Source organism: Alnus glutinosa, chromosome 8, assembly GCF_958979055.1.
Source record: "Alnus glutinosa chromosome 8, dhAlnGlut1.1, whole genome shotgun sequence".
NCBI lineage: Eukaryota > Viridiplantae > Streptophyta > Magnoliopsida > Fagales > Betulaceae > Alnus > Alnus glutinosa.
This window is the reverse complement of record NC_084893.1, coordinates 17,970,731-17,985,418: the sequence shown is the minus strand read 5'-3', so window position 1 is coordinate 17,985,418 and position 14,688 is coordinate 17,970,731. Positions and strand designations below refer to the sequence as shown.

Here is a 14,688-nt window from a genome sequence, read left to right as displayed (position 1 = left end):
GTGAGCATGAAACTATGTTGTTGTGATTTGGTGGGTGTGGATTCCAAAACCCTAGACCCCTTTATTTTCATTAATTTTGTTTATGTTTTCTTTAGTTAAAAATCCCTAAATTTGGAACTAGGTTAAAATAGGATTAGTTAAAATAGAGATTAATTTTCGCAACACAATTCCCTGTGGGATCGACCTCGCACTTGCATAATACTATATTGCAAAACGATTCGTGCACTTGCGAGTACATTAAAATTTACACAACAATATTCATTGTTGGTACAATTCACATGTCAGTAATTATACAAACAGTAGTAACAGTTATGCCTCACAAGGCAAGATAGTCATACAAGCCAAATATCTATATATAACTTGTAGAATTATAAATATTGTCTTGAGCTAGGTTAGATGAACTACAATAGGGTAGTCCCAAAAAGAAAGGCTGTCCAGCCTCACAAAAAACTGAATCAGGAACCATTTACGAGTCGGGATAGTCCTGATATTCCTCTTCTTCATAGCCTGAATCATTACACAGTACAAAGAGGAGACAACAACATAAAATACTAAAGTGAGTCCGCTGTTTCCAATAATAGTATGAGTGCTGATTTATTTAATTAATGCAACACAATGCAATGGCCATATAATCACATGTATATGCAACATATAATCTATGATCGCAAATCATAGACATAAGGTGAACATAAACATAATCATAAAGCAATGACAGTTTTAAGTGTATAGTTTTAGGTATTTCCCTTTTTCCACTCCTCTGTTGGCCTAGGCACGGTTAACGTCTTATTTGAAGTCTGGGCTTCCTCACTTAAGTTTTAATTATAATCTTTGGGAGCCTGGGCTCCTGGAAACCTGGGTCTTCCCTGGTGACCTGAGTACACCAGTTTTTGTATTTATTATTCTCTTTTTCAGTACTTCTACATTCACTGTACCTGGGCCACCAGTGAATCATCATGTACCACTGTGGATCTCGATCCACAGCTTGTTATTAAACCGATTATTAAAAATAATAAAATATGCAAAGCCACATGCACAAACAAGTAAATAAAGCAGTAAACATATATTATAGGAAAAGTCAACCAGCTTCGTCCTCAGTAAGTATAGAGATAGTTACAGTTTACACTTCAGACATTATCCACAGAAATTGCATAATTATATCCATGCATTAATAGACTAAATAAAACTAGGCGAATCTACTTATTTCTTTATTTCATAAAGAAATCATTATTTATCTACGTATCATAACGGCTATACATAAGATATAATAATTATATAAATATAACCTTATCATTATATTTTATATCCACAAATAAAATAATCCTTTTATATTAATAAAAATGGATTGTATACGGTATTGATATTCTTTTTATCGCTTTTGATTTCTAAATAATATAATGTCGTTTGGAGCTTTTAACAACATATAAAATGAATTAATTATAATGCCACATATTTCATGTAGGCATTATAATAGCATTTATAAACAATACTCAAAATACCTATTTTTAATAAAAATTGCCCTTTTCACTTTTAAAATCATATTAGCATAATATTTGTTTTTAGACATAACAATTAATATAACTAATCGTCGTAGTTATAATCATTTTATAACGAGTAATGCTACATATCATCCCATTGTCCTCCTTTTCTCCTTCCAAAATTGATGTGGCTCTTAAAACCACCATTGAATTTATGATAGATCATTATTGGATTTTGATCCAATGGTAATTTTAAGAGCCACATCAATTTTGGGAGGATAAAAGGAGGACAAAGAGATGATATGTAGCATTACTCTTTTATAAAATTGGGCAGAATAAAGACATTAAATATATTAAATGCATAAAAATATTTAAAAATATTTTGGCAGCGTAACGACGCTTTTGTAAAATAATGACTTTTAAATTCGGGCATTATAACGGTGTATTTTTATATTTTAGTCACTCCACTTTGAAAACCAACATTAAAACATTAGATTAAGACTCATAAAATCAACAATATTAAAAGCAAAACTTTATTTAAACTAAATATCATTTTCTCTTTCTTTTTCTTTTCGTTCTTTTCTTCTTTTTCCTTCTTCTTCTTTTCTTTGCAGGTGAACCGAGAGACAGAGATGGAAAAAAGAGAGAGAAAGAGAATTAAAGAGAGAGATTTACCTTCTAATCTTCTCTTTTTCTTGCTCCTGGACTTAAACCAAGAGAGAGAGAACTAAATTTGAGAGAGATTGGGAGAGAAATTAAGAGAGTTTTGGGAGAGAATTGAAACAAAATGAGATGTGATCAAAGGAGGGGATTGGGTTCCTTATATAGTGAAATGGACCGCCCAGATCAACCCAAAACGATCGTATCCAACGGCTGTGATGAAGATTTGGGGAGATTTGGTAATAAATATCGAATCTAAGGTGATTCGGTGCATGAATCCGTTTATGTAGAAAAGTCGATCGATCGATTTCTAAGTCGATCGATCTACTTCAAAAGTGTGTCGATCGATCTACTTGAACAGTGGGTCGATCGATCTATTATACTTAGCCAAATTTTCACTCGTTTCAGCACCTATAAGACTAAATCGCTTGATCGATTATTTAATCGATCGATCGATTTCGGCTTCAAATAAGGGTTCGATTCCTTAATCACATGTTCAATTTTAAGACATTAAACAATCGCTCGATCGATTCTAAAATCAATTGATCGAATTAGACTCGGTCTAATTTCTAATCCATTTTAACTCCTATACACTTATACATATAATTCTAACAAATATTTGACCTCTTAAATATTTATACCTATCTTGATGAATATTTATTCCACAAATATTCATATGTATGTAATCCTTATTATTAGGTCCTAAATCATATTTTAAGATATTTTATTCAATATCTTAAAATACGGGGTATTACAACTGGACCTACACGATGTGGATCTGATAGTGAGACACAGGATGATAGGTTTCCGCTGCCACAGACAGGGGAGATGCAGATGCCGGCTATGGGGTTGAGACAGATGCCAGTATCGACAGTGAGTCAGGGCCCGGCTATAGGGTTGAGACAAGTGCCAGCACTGGCAGTGAGCCAAGGCCCGGCACCTGGGGAGAGCTAGGTGCCGCTATCTGGGGAGAGCCAAGTGCCCCTTTATGGTGAGAGTCAGATGCCAGATCCGGGGGGGAGCCAGATTCCCCATGAGGGGGATGTTGCGATGTTGGGTCCCGATCAGTTGGCCCTCGATAGCCCACAGGATATGGTTTCAGATGACGATCAGCAGCCACCTTCGGTGGAAGGGGTTGGCGAGGAGCATGCAGGCGACCCAGCGCATACAGATTGACTAGATTCGGTTGATGGGTAAATACATATTTATACATGATTAAAACTCATATAATGTTACCAATAATTAATATTAAGTTTGAAAAAAATATAAATTGAATTTAAAATTTATTAATATAATTAAGTTTTTTAGTGTTAAACAATTAAATGTTGTATATTTTTTGATTAGGTTACAACTCAGATGGGAGTATCTATTATGATGTGATTAGGGACCTCGAGAGGAATTGGGTGCTCCTGAGAGGGAAGAAGATTGTGTTGCAGTACAATGCTGCAACACAACCAGTAGGAAGAGCCTGCAATCGTTTTAGGTGTGCTACGGGCATGCTTATCAGGAGTGGGTCCCACATACATATGCGGGACGAATGGGCAAAGGTAGATAAGCACATTAAGAAGGCTATGTGGGACGCGCTAATGGTATGTTTATGAATCTAATTTATTTATTTAAATTAAACTTAAGATTAAGTTTTTGTTGAACTTTTAAAATTAATGCTTAAATTGAATGTGCATGAGGAGTTTTATCTACTTGTATCCGTAGACGAACGCAAGGCACAACACGAAGCGTGGGCTGATATTTGCTGTAAGCACCAATCGTGGAAGTCGAAGTTTAGAACCAAGCTAGCTATTCGAGACGGTGACACGCCCAAGATTATACGTGCGAGAGTGCCGGAGAAAGTTTTTGAGAAGTATGACACATTAGATGTGGAGTACCTTCTGAGCGATTGGTGCACTAAGCAAAAAAGGGTATGTAGATCTTTGATTGTATTTCAAAATTGGAGCTCATTTATAATAACAGTCCATATTATTTTATTACTACTTTAAGTGTGTCAATGCTTACATTTTTATGAAATGTTCAATGTGTAGGCGACTTGTGAACTGATGAAGCGGTTGCGATAGCAGAATGACCTCCCTCATTGTCTGGGCTCCAAAAGTTATGCCAGATTTAATCATGATGAGGTATGAACAGATATATGTAATTGTTTTCATATTTGTGCCTAATTGTTTTTTTTTTTTTTTTTAACACAAGTATTACTGAATGTGAAATATTTCAACTGGATGGTGATAGACATGTACATCTGGCACGCCACCCACTCGCGCCGAGTCATTCGTGAAGACGCACACAAGGAAGGACGGCACTTACCTCAATGAATGTACACTGGTCCTATGCGTATGCTACTGATATATTTTACTAATATTTATAAGTTATGCGTGTGATATGGCATTATTCAATACATGTGTATTTTATGTTGACGACGTACATGTGAGGATGACGCAGGGTTTATCTAGTGATCATGCTGCCACGCAGAGTGTCTTAGGTGACACTGTGCGTTAGGCATCGGACGACGGGTATGAATAGGCGGTTGGGAGGCCTGAGTATGCAGGGAGGGTTTGGCAGGATGGGCCGAACGTTACTCCTGTTCGTGGGACGTGTTTCTCGTACACGGCTCGCTCACAAGGGGGACCATCTGCGGGCACATCTCGGGATTGGGTCGAACATGCCCGGCAGATGGCAGAAATGCAAACGATGTTACGTGCTGAGCGAGAGAGGAATGACGTCTTGGAGCAGCGCATGAGACAATTCGAGGCCTTCATGGCCTCTATGAGAGTATCACATGTTCAGCAGTCTTCACCTGCAAACGTAGGTAGTACGTCGTCTGTTAATAGTGCATCTGCAGGTATGATTCATATTGTGTATACAACAAAATTATTTTTAATTTGTTTTCATTACTTGTTTAAATTTGCATATAATATTATATACTTTAATTGTTTTTATTGCTTGCAGGTAATGCGACAACGATTGGTCCGTTGTCGCCTATTGGACAACAGCTGAGCCAGCACTCCCGTGTCGCTACACCGTCCCTTGCGCAGCAATTGCCGGTCGGGGAGTACACGCCTGGGACGATACCTCCTGATTCGCAGGGACGCCCTTCAAATGTGTAGATATTTTGTGTAATTATTTTTTTTTAATAACGAATACGTTTATTTTTTGGTATTCAAATGTGTAGATATTGTTGTGTTGATTTGTGTAGTTAACAAACATGTTATTAATTATTGATTTGTGTAATTTGATTTTGTGATAATTTTGGGTAAAATAGATTTTGCAATATTTTTGGGCGGAAATAAGAAATTTAAATAAAAAAAAGTAATTAAATTAAAAAAGTAATTAACCAAAAAAAATAAATTAAAAACTAAATTAGAATTTTTTTAAAAAAATAAAAAAATAAAAAAAATTGCCACGTGTACGGAAATACACGCGGCTGACTGTCAGCCGTGTGTACAGTAATTACACGTGGCACAGTGGCCATGTGTAATTACTGTACACGTGGCAAATTGTACAATTCGCAACAACCTGATCTACCACGCCTCTCACACGTGGCTATTTACATGTGGCCAACTGTTTGCCACGTGTATAGCCTTCGTACATGTGGCAACCTGCAAGTGGCAAATTGCAAATTTTTTTGCAGTGCCATAATGCTATTTCTACTCGATAGAAAATGTGTGGTTGAGGCTGTGGTGGAGATAGCTTGTGCCTTTTCTACCGTACTACACAAGAAAGCCAAGTTCATCTCTTCTTTAATTGTAGCTTCAGCAGGAAGATTTGGAGATCCATTATAAGTGATTGTTCGGTGAGCAACCCTCCTACTAGTTGGGATGTTGTTTTTTGGAGTGTTGCTGAGTTGCAGGGTAGAAATTTGAAGAGTTGTGATCGTAAGCTTTGCTTTGGGGGCAGTTGTGTAATACTTGTGGCTTCAAAGAAATGCTCTTCTTCATGAAAAAACTCATAGAACTGAGGGGTAGATCGTTTCCAAAATTAAATGGGAAGTGAGGACTCGGGTTTTGGCCAAATTTCTGTCTAGAAGGGCTCCTCTGGTTTAGTTTTATCTGTTTATGCTTTGGAGTTTGTTTAGCTTAGAAGTTGAGCTTTTATATTGTTTTGCGAAGTGTTGTGCTTCCCTATTGGATCTTCGGTTGTAATGTGTTGACTAGTGTTGTTCTTTGTTTGCTCTGTTGTTTGAGCTGTGAGTTTTTTTTTTACTGTTTTGCTTGTTGTGCAGCAGGCTTACAGGTTGTTTCCTGTTGGAACTTTGCATCCAGTTTTAACTGGAGTGTTTGTTTTGATGAGTTTGGTTTGTAAAGTTTTTTGTTCATAAAAAAAAAAAAAAAAATCATTTGTCAAATATATATCGGAGAAAACTTGATGGAAATTTACTAAAAATAAAAATAAAAGACCCTGTGCTCGTTTGAATTTGTCATGTATCCAGTGAAAAAGAAAAAGGGAAAAGGGCAAAAACAAAAAAAAAAAATTATATATAAAAAAAAATCTTAAAAAAAAACTAAAATTAAAAACAAAAAGAAACCAGGTTTTCAATTTTTTTTATTATTTTTTTTTTAAAAAAATGTTTTTCATTATTTTTTAAGAATTTTAGTTTTTTTTTTCAAACTTATAAGGATATTTTTCTGTTTTATTAAAAAAAAAAAATTGAGGTCATTTTTGTCTTTTTATTTTTCTTGGGGATGTTAGAATTACCTAATATTGGGGCGCAATACTTAAGCAATTAAAGAGTTTTGGGCTTTTGGAATTTATTCTAAAAGGCTTAAGTAGAATTAAAGGAGCATCGAATTTAAGGAAAACCTAAGCTTATGCTTTAGAGCAAGTAGTAGTGGGCTAAGGATCTAGTCCTAGTTCTTCTAAGAATCCAGTCCTAGCTCTATTATGGCTCTAGTCCTTGTTCTACTATGGCTTTAGTCCTAGTTCTACTATAACTACAGTTTATCTCATATCCCAGTTATGATTGTAAATCCAAGTGTATAAATAGAGGACCATAGTAAAGTATAAATCATGCATTCACTGATTCATAAGTTGAAAAACTACAATACTCAAGTTTCATAAATATTTTTTTTTGAAAGGTACAAGAACGTGTAAGAGAGTCGTGAGAAATATTGACGAGAGAATATTTAGTTTTCTCAAGTTTATGCTTCTAACTATTCTATTGATTTGAGAATAGTTTTTCAGTCCACACTCACAGTCATATTCAGTCATCAAAGAGAAGATTTGAAGGTTTAATCAAGAACACCAAGAAAGTATTTTTGATCATTCAACATGCAAGGAGAATTTCAGACAGAATTATTATAACATCCCAACCTAAATTCAATGACGAAATGGAAAATTTTTCTCGATTAACCTTGAGACGCTACTTATCCTTAAAATGATTAATGCAGTGGAAATACCTGAATAATTTTTGTCTTTAAATCGACCACATAACATTTCCAATAAACTAACCAAAGCTTTTACGTCACATAATATCAATACATCTCAAATTACTATTAGAATGTACAAGTCACTACAATATAAAGAGAGACTGACTTAGGTCAAACCAGTGTCTCACCAAACAACATCATGAAGGAATCTCTTCGATGACTTTTACGCTCGCACATGATGTATAGCATATAACACCTAAACTTGCAACATAAACAACATCTACATGATCGTAGTGTTAGCCATGTCCGCATAGGTAGAACAGTGAGTCCACAGTTTCTAAAACTCACCAAGTTTATGTATTGAGCCAACAATTATATTTTCTACCATACATTTACATTAATAGCTACTAGGACGGCCTTTTTTTTTTTTTTTTTTCAAAAATATAAATGAGTCATCACAGTGTGGCACGACTATTTGTCGCTCAGACAATATAAGGTACATATCCCATAATATGTACCTAATATTCAGAGTTACATCTATGCAGCGGAACATTCAATTATACATAATCTGAATAGCAGAAAAACACTTCTATAACATAACGGTTAATCACAAAAGAGATATTTAATATCTATCTATTTAAGGCTTAAACTTAACATTAATTATACCACAAAATAATGGCTTTGCAAAAGATTAAGTGACACAATTGTCACAAGCCATATACAAAATATACAAAAGACATAGACGACTCATGATCCATCACATTACAACTGTTGTGTCAAGCTTCAGTTGTAATATCCTAAACACTGTGCTACAGGGTCATCCACTACATCCGCTAAACCTGTAACCAAAATATCAATATCTATATGGTTGTGGGGTTAAACACATCTGTACAGGTAAAAGTATGAGTTCACCATCTCAGCAATAAATTACTAAGGTATTGCACGCATACCTAACACATGCCATCTCATGAACTCTACTCAACGTCAGTACTCGATCGCACATGCATACATGACATTCCGGACCTTTGGGGAATCCATGTACTACATACACTCTCGCATACATGTCATCTCGTAGTATGCCATACAAACTAGCCGAATATCGTTGTACATATGTTCCCCGTCCCATACTAAGAAACATAAGCATACCAATACGTCTAGCACAATCAATCATACATCACATTGCTATGCATGCTCGTTGTTTCGTTACTTTTTCTTTGCCTGCAGGGTACAACCTTCTAACTTGTTTCTAATGTCAGGAGCTACGACCCACTGGACTTACACTTGATCTACCCAATGAGGCTCTAACCCCAATGGCTCGTTTCGTACCTAGGAGCTACAACTCTCTGACTAGTTTATGAGGCTCCAACCTCCTAGTCTCCACCCATGAGGCTCCAATCCTAAGGGATCGTTCCTTATCCATGAGGCTACAACCCCAAGGCTCGTTTCTGAGGTACCAACTCGAAGGGATCGTTCCTTATCCATGAGGCTACAACCCTAAGACTCGTTTCTGAGGCTCCAAGCCCCTAGTCTCCACCTATGAGGCTCCAACCCCAAGGGCTAGTTTTCTTACTTGTAGGCTACAACCCCATGACTTATTTCTAATGCCAGGAGCTACAACCCACTGGACTTACACTTGTTTTACCCATTGAGGCTCCAACCCTAAGGACTCGTTTCGTACATGACTTCGTTATTCTAATACTCCAACACTTTGTGTGCTCAATGTTCATGTTATGTCACATGCAACTCATCATAACTTATGTTTTTCATAAATCATCGTTAAAGATGCATCACAGTTACCACTTTCCAATCTACATGTTCTCATGCATCCTTATTAACTCATGTTCATTTTATCCTTCAATATTACGCATGCTCCGTGTTCAATCAACATCATGTTCTTTCCACATTCTATCTATTACATCATGAATTCTCTACTCATTACTATGTCTTACAATTGTTTCTCAAACATTTCTACAACATTTATCATCATCCATTAACATTTTGAAACTGAACACATCATACATATTCATCCAAAAATATAATTGGCTCGACAACTTATTTTATAATACATTAATCATAAAAATACTTCAATTTTTCAGTGAGTAAAATACTTACCTTGGTTGTGCGGATATTGGGCTTCACAAAGTTTCCTTGACAACTCCTCACAATGTGTCACTGTAAAATTACACATTGCACAATACTTAGCATTTTCTAACACTAGACTTACTATTAGCTCTTAAATTGTTCAAGTGTTAGACCCATGGAAAACCCATAGAATTTCTAGGGTTCCATTCAATTACCCATTAACATAAATACTAACCCCACAATAAACAACACTAACCCATAAGATTTACTTATGGTTAGACAATTAAGACTACAATCTAGATAAATACCCAAAACCAGGGTTTTGGGAAACTTACCAAAATTCACCCAAATGCTACCCAAAGCTTGGGGAATATTTTGGAAGTTCCAAAACATACAAATCCTAGAGAATATCAAAGATTAAACTCCAACATTTCAAGATTTAACTCAAAATCTCAAATGACAAGAGCTTAGCGTTTTACCTCAAACTAATCGGTAGAAACGTAGATCAGGCTCTGTAGATCACATTTCCGAGGTTAGATTTGATGTTAGGGGCTTGGATAATCGTAGATCTAGGGTTTTAGGTGAAAACCCTAAAAGGAAATCGTGTTTGGGGGTGTGATCTGGCAGAAATGAGTTTAAAAAGACTCATTCTTACATTTATCTCAGGTGTCGTCTGGACGGGCTAAGTGAGCATTCGGATGTGCGCTAGAAATTGCAAGTGTTCGCACGGGTGTTTTAACAGGGTTGCGAATAGGTCCTCTCGGACTTTGGTGTTTGCAGAAGTGTTTGGACAGCGTTGCGCACACAGACTTTCTACCAAGGCCGTCCGGACGGTTAAGTCAACGTCTGGACGCCACCTAGAAACTCCATTTCTTGGATTTTCTAAGTGTTATCCCTGCATTTTACTAATTCTAATCATTTAATTATTCTAATTTACACTTTAAACACTTAATTAATATCTCGAATATTACAGCTACCATTGGTATGATACTTCATCTTTAAAACATTTTGCAGTTGATAAGGTAAACACTGACGTTTTATAAACAAGTGAAATCATACTATGTAGCTGCGAATATATGTATACGTTCCACTCTTGCTTGGAAGCACTCATCTACAATATATATATATTTACCTTATCTACTGCAAAATGTTTTAAAGATGAAGTATCATACCAATGGTAGCTGTAATATTCGAGATATTAATTAAGTGTTTAAAGTGTAAATTAAAATAATTAAATGATTAGAATTAGTAAAATGCAGGGACAACACTTAGAAAATCTAAGAAATGGAGTTTCTAGGTGGCGTCCAGACGTTGACTTAACCGTCCGGACGGCTTGGTAGAAAGTCTGTGTGCACAACGCTGTCCAAACACTTCTGCAAACACCAAAGTCCGAGAGGACCTATTCGCAACCCTGTCCGAACACCCGTGCGAACAGTTACGATTTCTAGCGCACGTCTGAATTATAAACAAGTGAAATCATACTATGTAGCTGCGAATATATGTATACGTTCCACTCTTGCTTGGAAGCACTCATCTACAATATATATATATATATATATAAATAGATATGACTTAGCTATACTCGTATACAAGCACTCCATAATTTCGGAGAACACAAGCATATGGGCACATCTAAGCATGGAAATATATGACTTCATCACTTAGCTATTCTCATATACAAATATTTCACAACTTCAAGGAACACATGCATATAGGCATACCTAAGCATAAAACTATATATTACTATATAAATATTAGGATACTCAGCTCTATGCATATACAAGCTTTCCAAACCTTCAGAAAATACAAGCATACGTGCATATCTAAGCATGTAAAGCAAATGACGTCATAACTCAGTTATACTCACATACAAGCATTCCACAACTTCAGAGAACACAAGCATATAAGCACATATAAGCATGCAGCCTTATAAATCATCATATGCAATCCAATTATAATAATATACATATGTTATGCTCCATTCAAACTCATAGGCATACTGATACGTCTAACATGAAACACCACATAAATCATTCTATGTAATCTAGCTGTAACGGTATACATATGTTCTTTTCCATTCAAACTCATACGCATTGTGATGACCCTTTTTTTTTTTTTTTTTTTTCTTTTTTCTTTTTATACAAACATAAACGAGTCATCGTAGTGGCACGACTAAGTGTCGCTTAGCCAACATAGACACATGTCCCATAACATGTACCTGATATACAGAGTTACATCTACAGCGGAATAAATCATGATACCAATACACATAACGGAAAAGCATAATTATAAATGAACCTGTTATCTATACATAAGTGAGCCATAACACAAATCTATCTGTTTAAAGTTTAACTACATTTTACAAATATAAAAGAATGGCTTATACAAAATAATGTGTGACACACACGTCACAAGCCATATACAAAAGTACCCAAAATGAGGACACCTCAGTCCTATCCCACTACGACTGTCGTTACGGGCTTCAATCGTAGTATCCCAAGTAGTGAGCTACCGGATCATCATCCGCCTCAAGAGTACCTGCAACCACAGGAATATCATCTACACGGTTGTGGTGGTATCCACATCCGCATAGGTGAAAGAATGAGTTCACCGCCTTAGCATGAAACACACTAAGACCTCAGTGGTATAAGACTGACTGAGTTTTCACAAAGAACCAACCTTTATTTTATTTTTAGTCGTGCGAGTACTATATTAGCCACAATTTACCAACAGCTAATGCAGCAAACACCGACTATTCAGAAAACATTTAAAACATACTATATAGCTGTGAACATATGTAGAAGTTCCAATCTACTGCTTGGAAGATTCTACATATAGACCCTTCTATAATAATACTTTTCATCGGTCGCTTGGACATATGTGCACACGATCACTCCATCACAGATATCACGTATACACATAAGTCTTAAGCAAAGAACATGACATCTTACTCTTCCGTACTAGGACAACATCCGTCAACAAAACACTCGCAACACCATCTCTAATCGTATTTCAGCTTCGTGCCTTGACGCCAGTAGATCATGAGAGCACTAGAGCTAAACTCAATCATGCTAACACGTCTTTCCTGGAGAACAAGAACAGTCAAACTTTCTACTCATAGACATGCCATTACTCGCACTCGGGCAATCATGTATCCATGTACTTTCAAGTTCAATGTATGACCTTAACACATGACTATCCGATAGAAATATACATAAGCGCTTTTCATTTAAGACACTTATGCATACCAACACGTCTATTAAAATCTACTCATAACATAAAAATATCACTCATTAAACAATGATATACATGATATGCATGAATGGGTCTACTGGGGCTTCGGTCCCCCACGATGCTGATAACTGCTGTTTTACTGTGTATTCTGTTCCTTTACTGCTGTACTACTGTTGATGTATGCTCTATACTACATGCTCAATGTTCCATGCTTGACCAGTATATATTTCACTACTGTATCATGCTCAAATCATGCAGTTGTTAAATCACGTCCTTTTAAAACTAAAGAAATCCAGCATTTTACCCAACACTTTGAAATCATTCAAAACTTAGTTTCTTTATCAAATCTACGCAGTTTCAACATGACATGTTCTCAAACAATTTGCATAATTTAAATCTCAACCGCAGAACTTAACACTTTAAATCTATTCAATACTTTTCACTCATACACTATCTCTTTAACATCATTGATATAGTTTAAACATAATCGAAACTAAACAAATCATCTTAAAGCATATACATTTCATCATATGGTTGGTTCGGTTTCATAAACAATATATATATTTTTATCAATCCAATACATATATAAATATATATTTTCTCAGTGAGTGGAATACCCACCTCAGATTGCTTGTACTCCCAATATCCAAACGACTCTAAGCTCAACCGTAACGTGCCGCTAAAAATACAAGACATTGAATTAGTTAGCATTCTAACTAATATTACCATTAGGTAGATTTTGAATCGCTCAAAAGCCACACTACTATGTTACCCACAAAATTTAAGGGTTTACATTACTACCCATTAATTAACTAAACCTATACATAGAATTATTCCTAGGTTTACAATTAAAATCTCCAACTTATGCAAACTACTAGCATTAGGACCTAACCCATATATACCTAACATTCCTAAATATTAATCCATAATTTCTAATTACTTTATTAAACCCAATATTGCTAACCCATAAGCATTACTTAGGGTTAATCACAATAAATAACAGTTTAATAAAATACCCAAAAACTAAAGTCTATGGAAAACTTACCAAAAATTCACCACACCAAGACCCGATGCTCGGGAAGCTCCTAGCAACTCCAAACCACACAAAATCTAGAGAAAACGCCAAGTTAAACTAATTTCTACAAGATTTATAAAAATCTCCAAAAATGCGAATTTAGCAATTTACCTCAAAACGTTCGGTCAAAATGTAGATCGGGCTTCAAAGATTGCGTTGCCGAAATCGGATCTAAGATTGGACCGTTGGATCTTTACAGATCGTAAATTTTCTATGAAAATCCAAAAGAGAAAAAATTGAAAAGGAGCCCCTGCTGTTCCAAAAATAGAAACGAAGAGGCATTGCCTCTTTGATAAGGCCATTCGGCCATTTAATTAAAATGGCCAGCTGGCCATTTCAGTTGATATTTTTTTTTTGGACGTGGGGCGCAGGTCTGCGCCCCATGTGCCAATATATATATATATTACTTTATTTAATTTATTTCATTTTATTAACTTTTTTTTTTTCTCCATCTAATTTGTTTGTCTCTTATCCTTTATTTCATTATTTATTTGTTTGACTTTTCCACACAATAACCTTTCTTTTAATGGTCGACAACATTTCTTTCTTTTATTACTTAATATTTCTTTTACTTAATTATTTTATTTATTTATTATCTCTTTTATCCATTATTTGTTTGGACCTTAAAAATATCAATTATATTTTCTTTTCATGTTTACCATTTACAAGTCCATAAGATAAAAATAAAACACTTACCACACCAAATAGACTTATTTTTATTTAATCCTAATAAATCCATTAAATATTTTCTTGGACATTACACGCATACTAATAGATCTAGCATTTAAAA

At 35.4% G+C, this 14,688-nt stretch overlaps 1 protein-coding gene and 1 long non-coding RNA gene across 2 annotated transcripts; one reads left to right on the top strand and one right to left on the bottom strand.

The window, feature by feature from the left end:
• The first annotated feature begins 4,808 nt into the window (after window positions 1-4,808).
• Window positions 4,809-8,746, top strand: LOC133876174 (uncharacterized). The gene is made up of 4 exons (XM_062314460.1): window positions 4,809-4,983; window positions 5,091-5,242; window positions 6,364-6,435; window positions 8,732-8,746. Exons 1-4 carry the CDS (start codon window positions 4,815-4,817, stop codon window positions 8,744-8,746), a joined length of 408 nt encoding a protein of 135 aa, XP_062170444.1. The 5' UTR covers window positions 4,809-4,814.
• A 2,984-nt stretch (window positions 8,747-11,730) lies between these two features.
• LOC133875939 (uncharacterized) lies at window positions 11,731-14,190 on the bottom strand. Its single transcript, XR_009901510.1, has 4 exons — window positions 14,010-14,190; window positions 13,869-13,933; window positions 13,445-13,502; window positions 11,731-12,148 (listed from the first exon to the last, which is right to left on the bottom strand). It is a non-coding gene; the product is annotated as an uncharacterized LOC133875939 (long non-coding RNA).
• Between the last annotated feature and the right edge of the window lie 498 nt (window positions 14,191-14,688).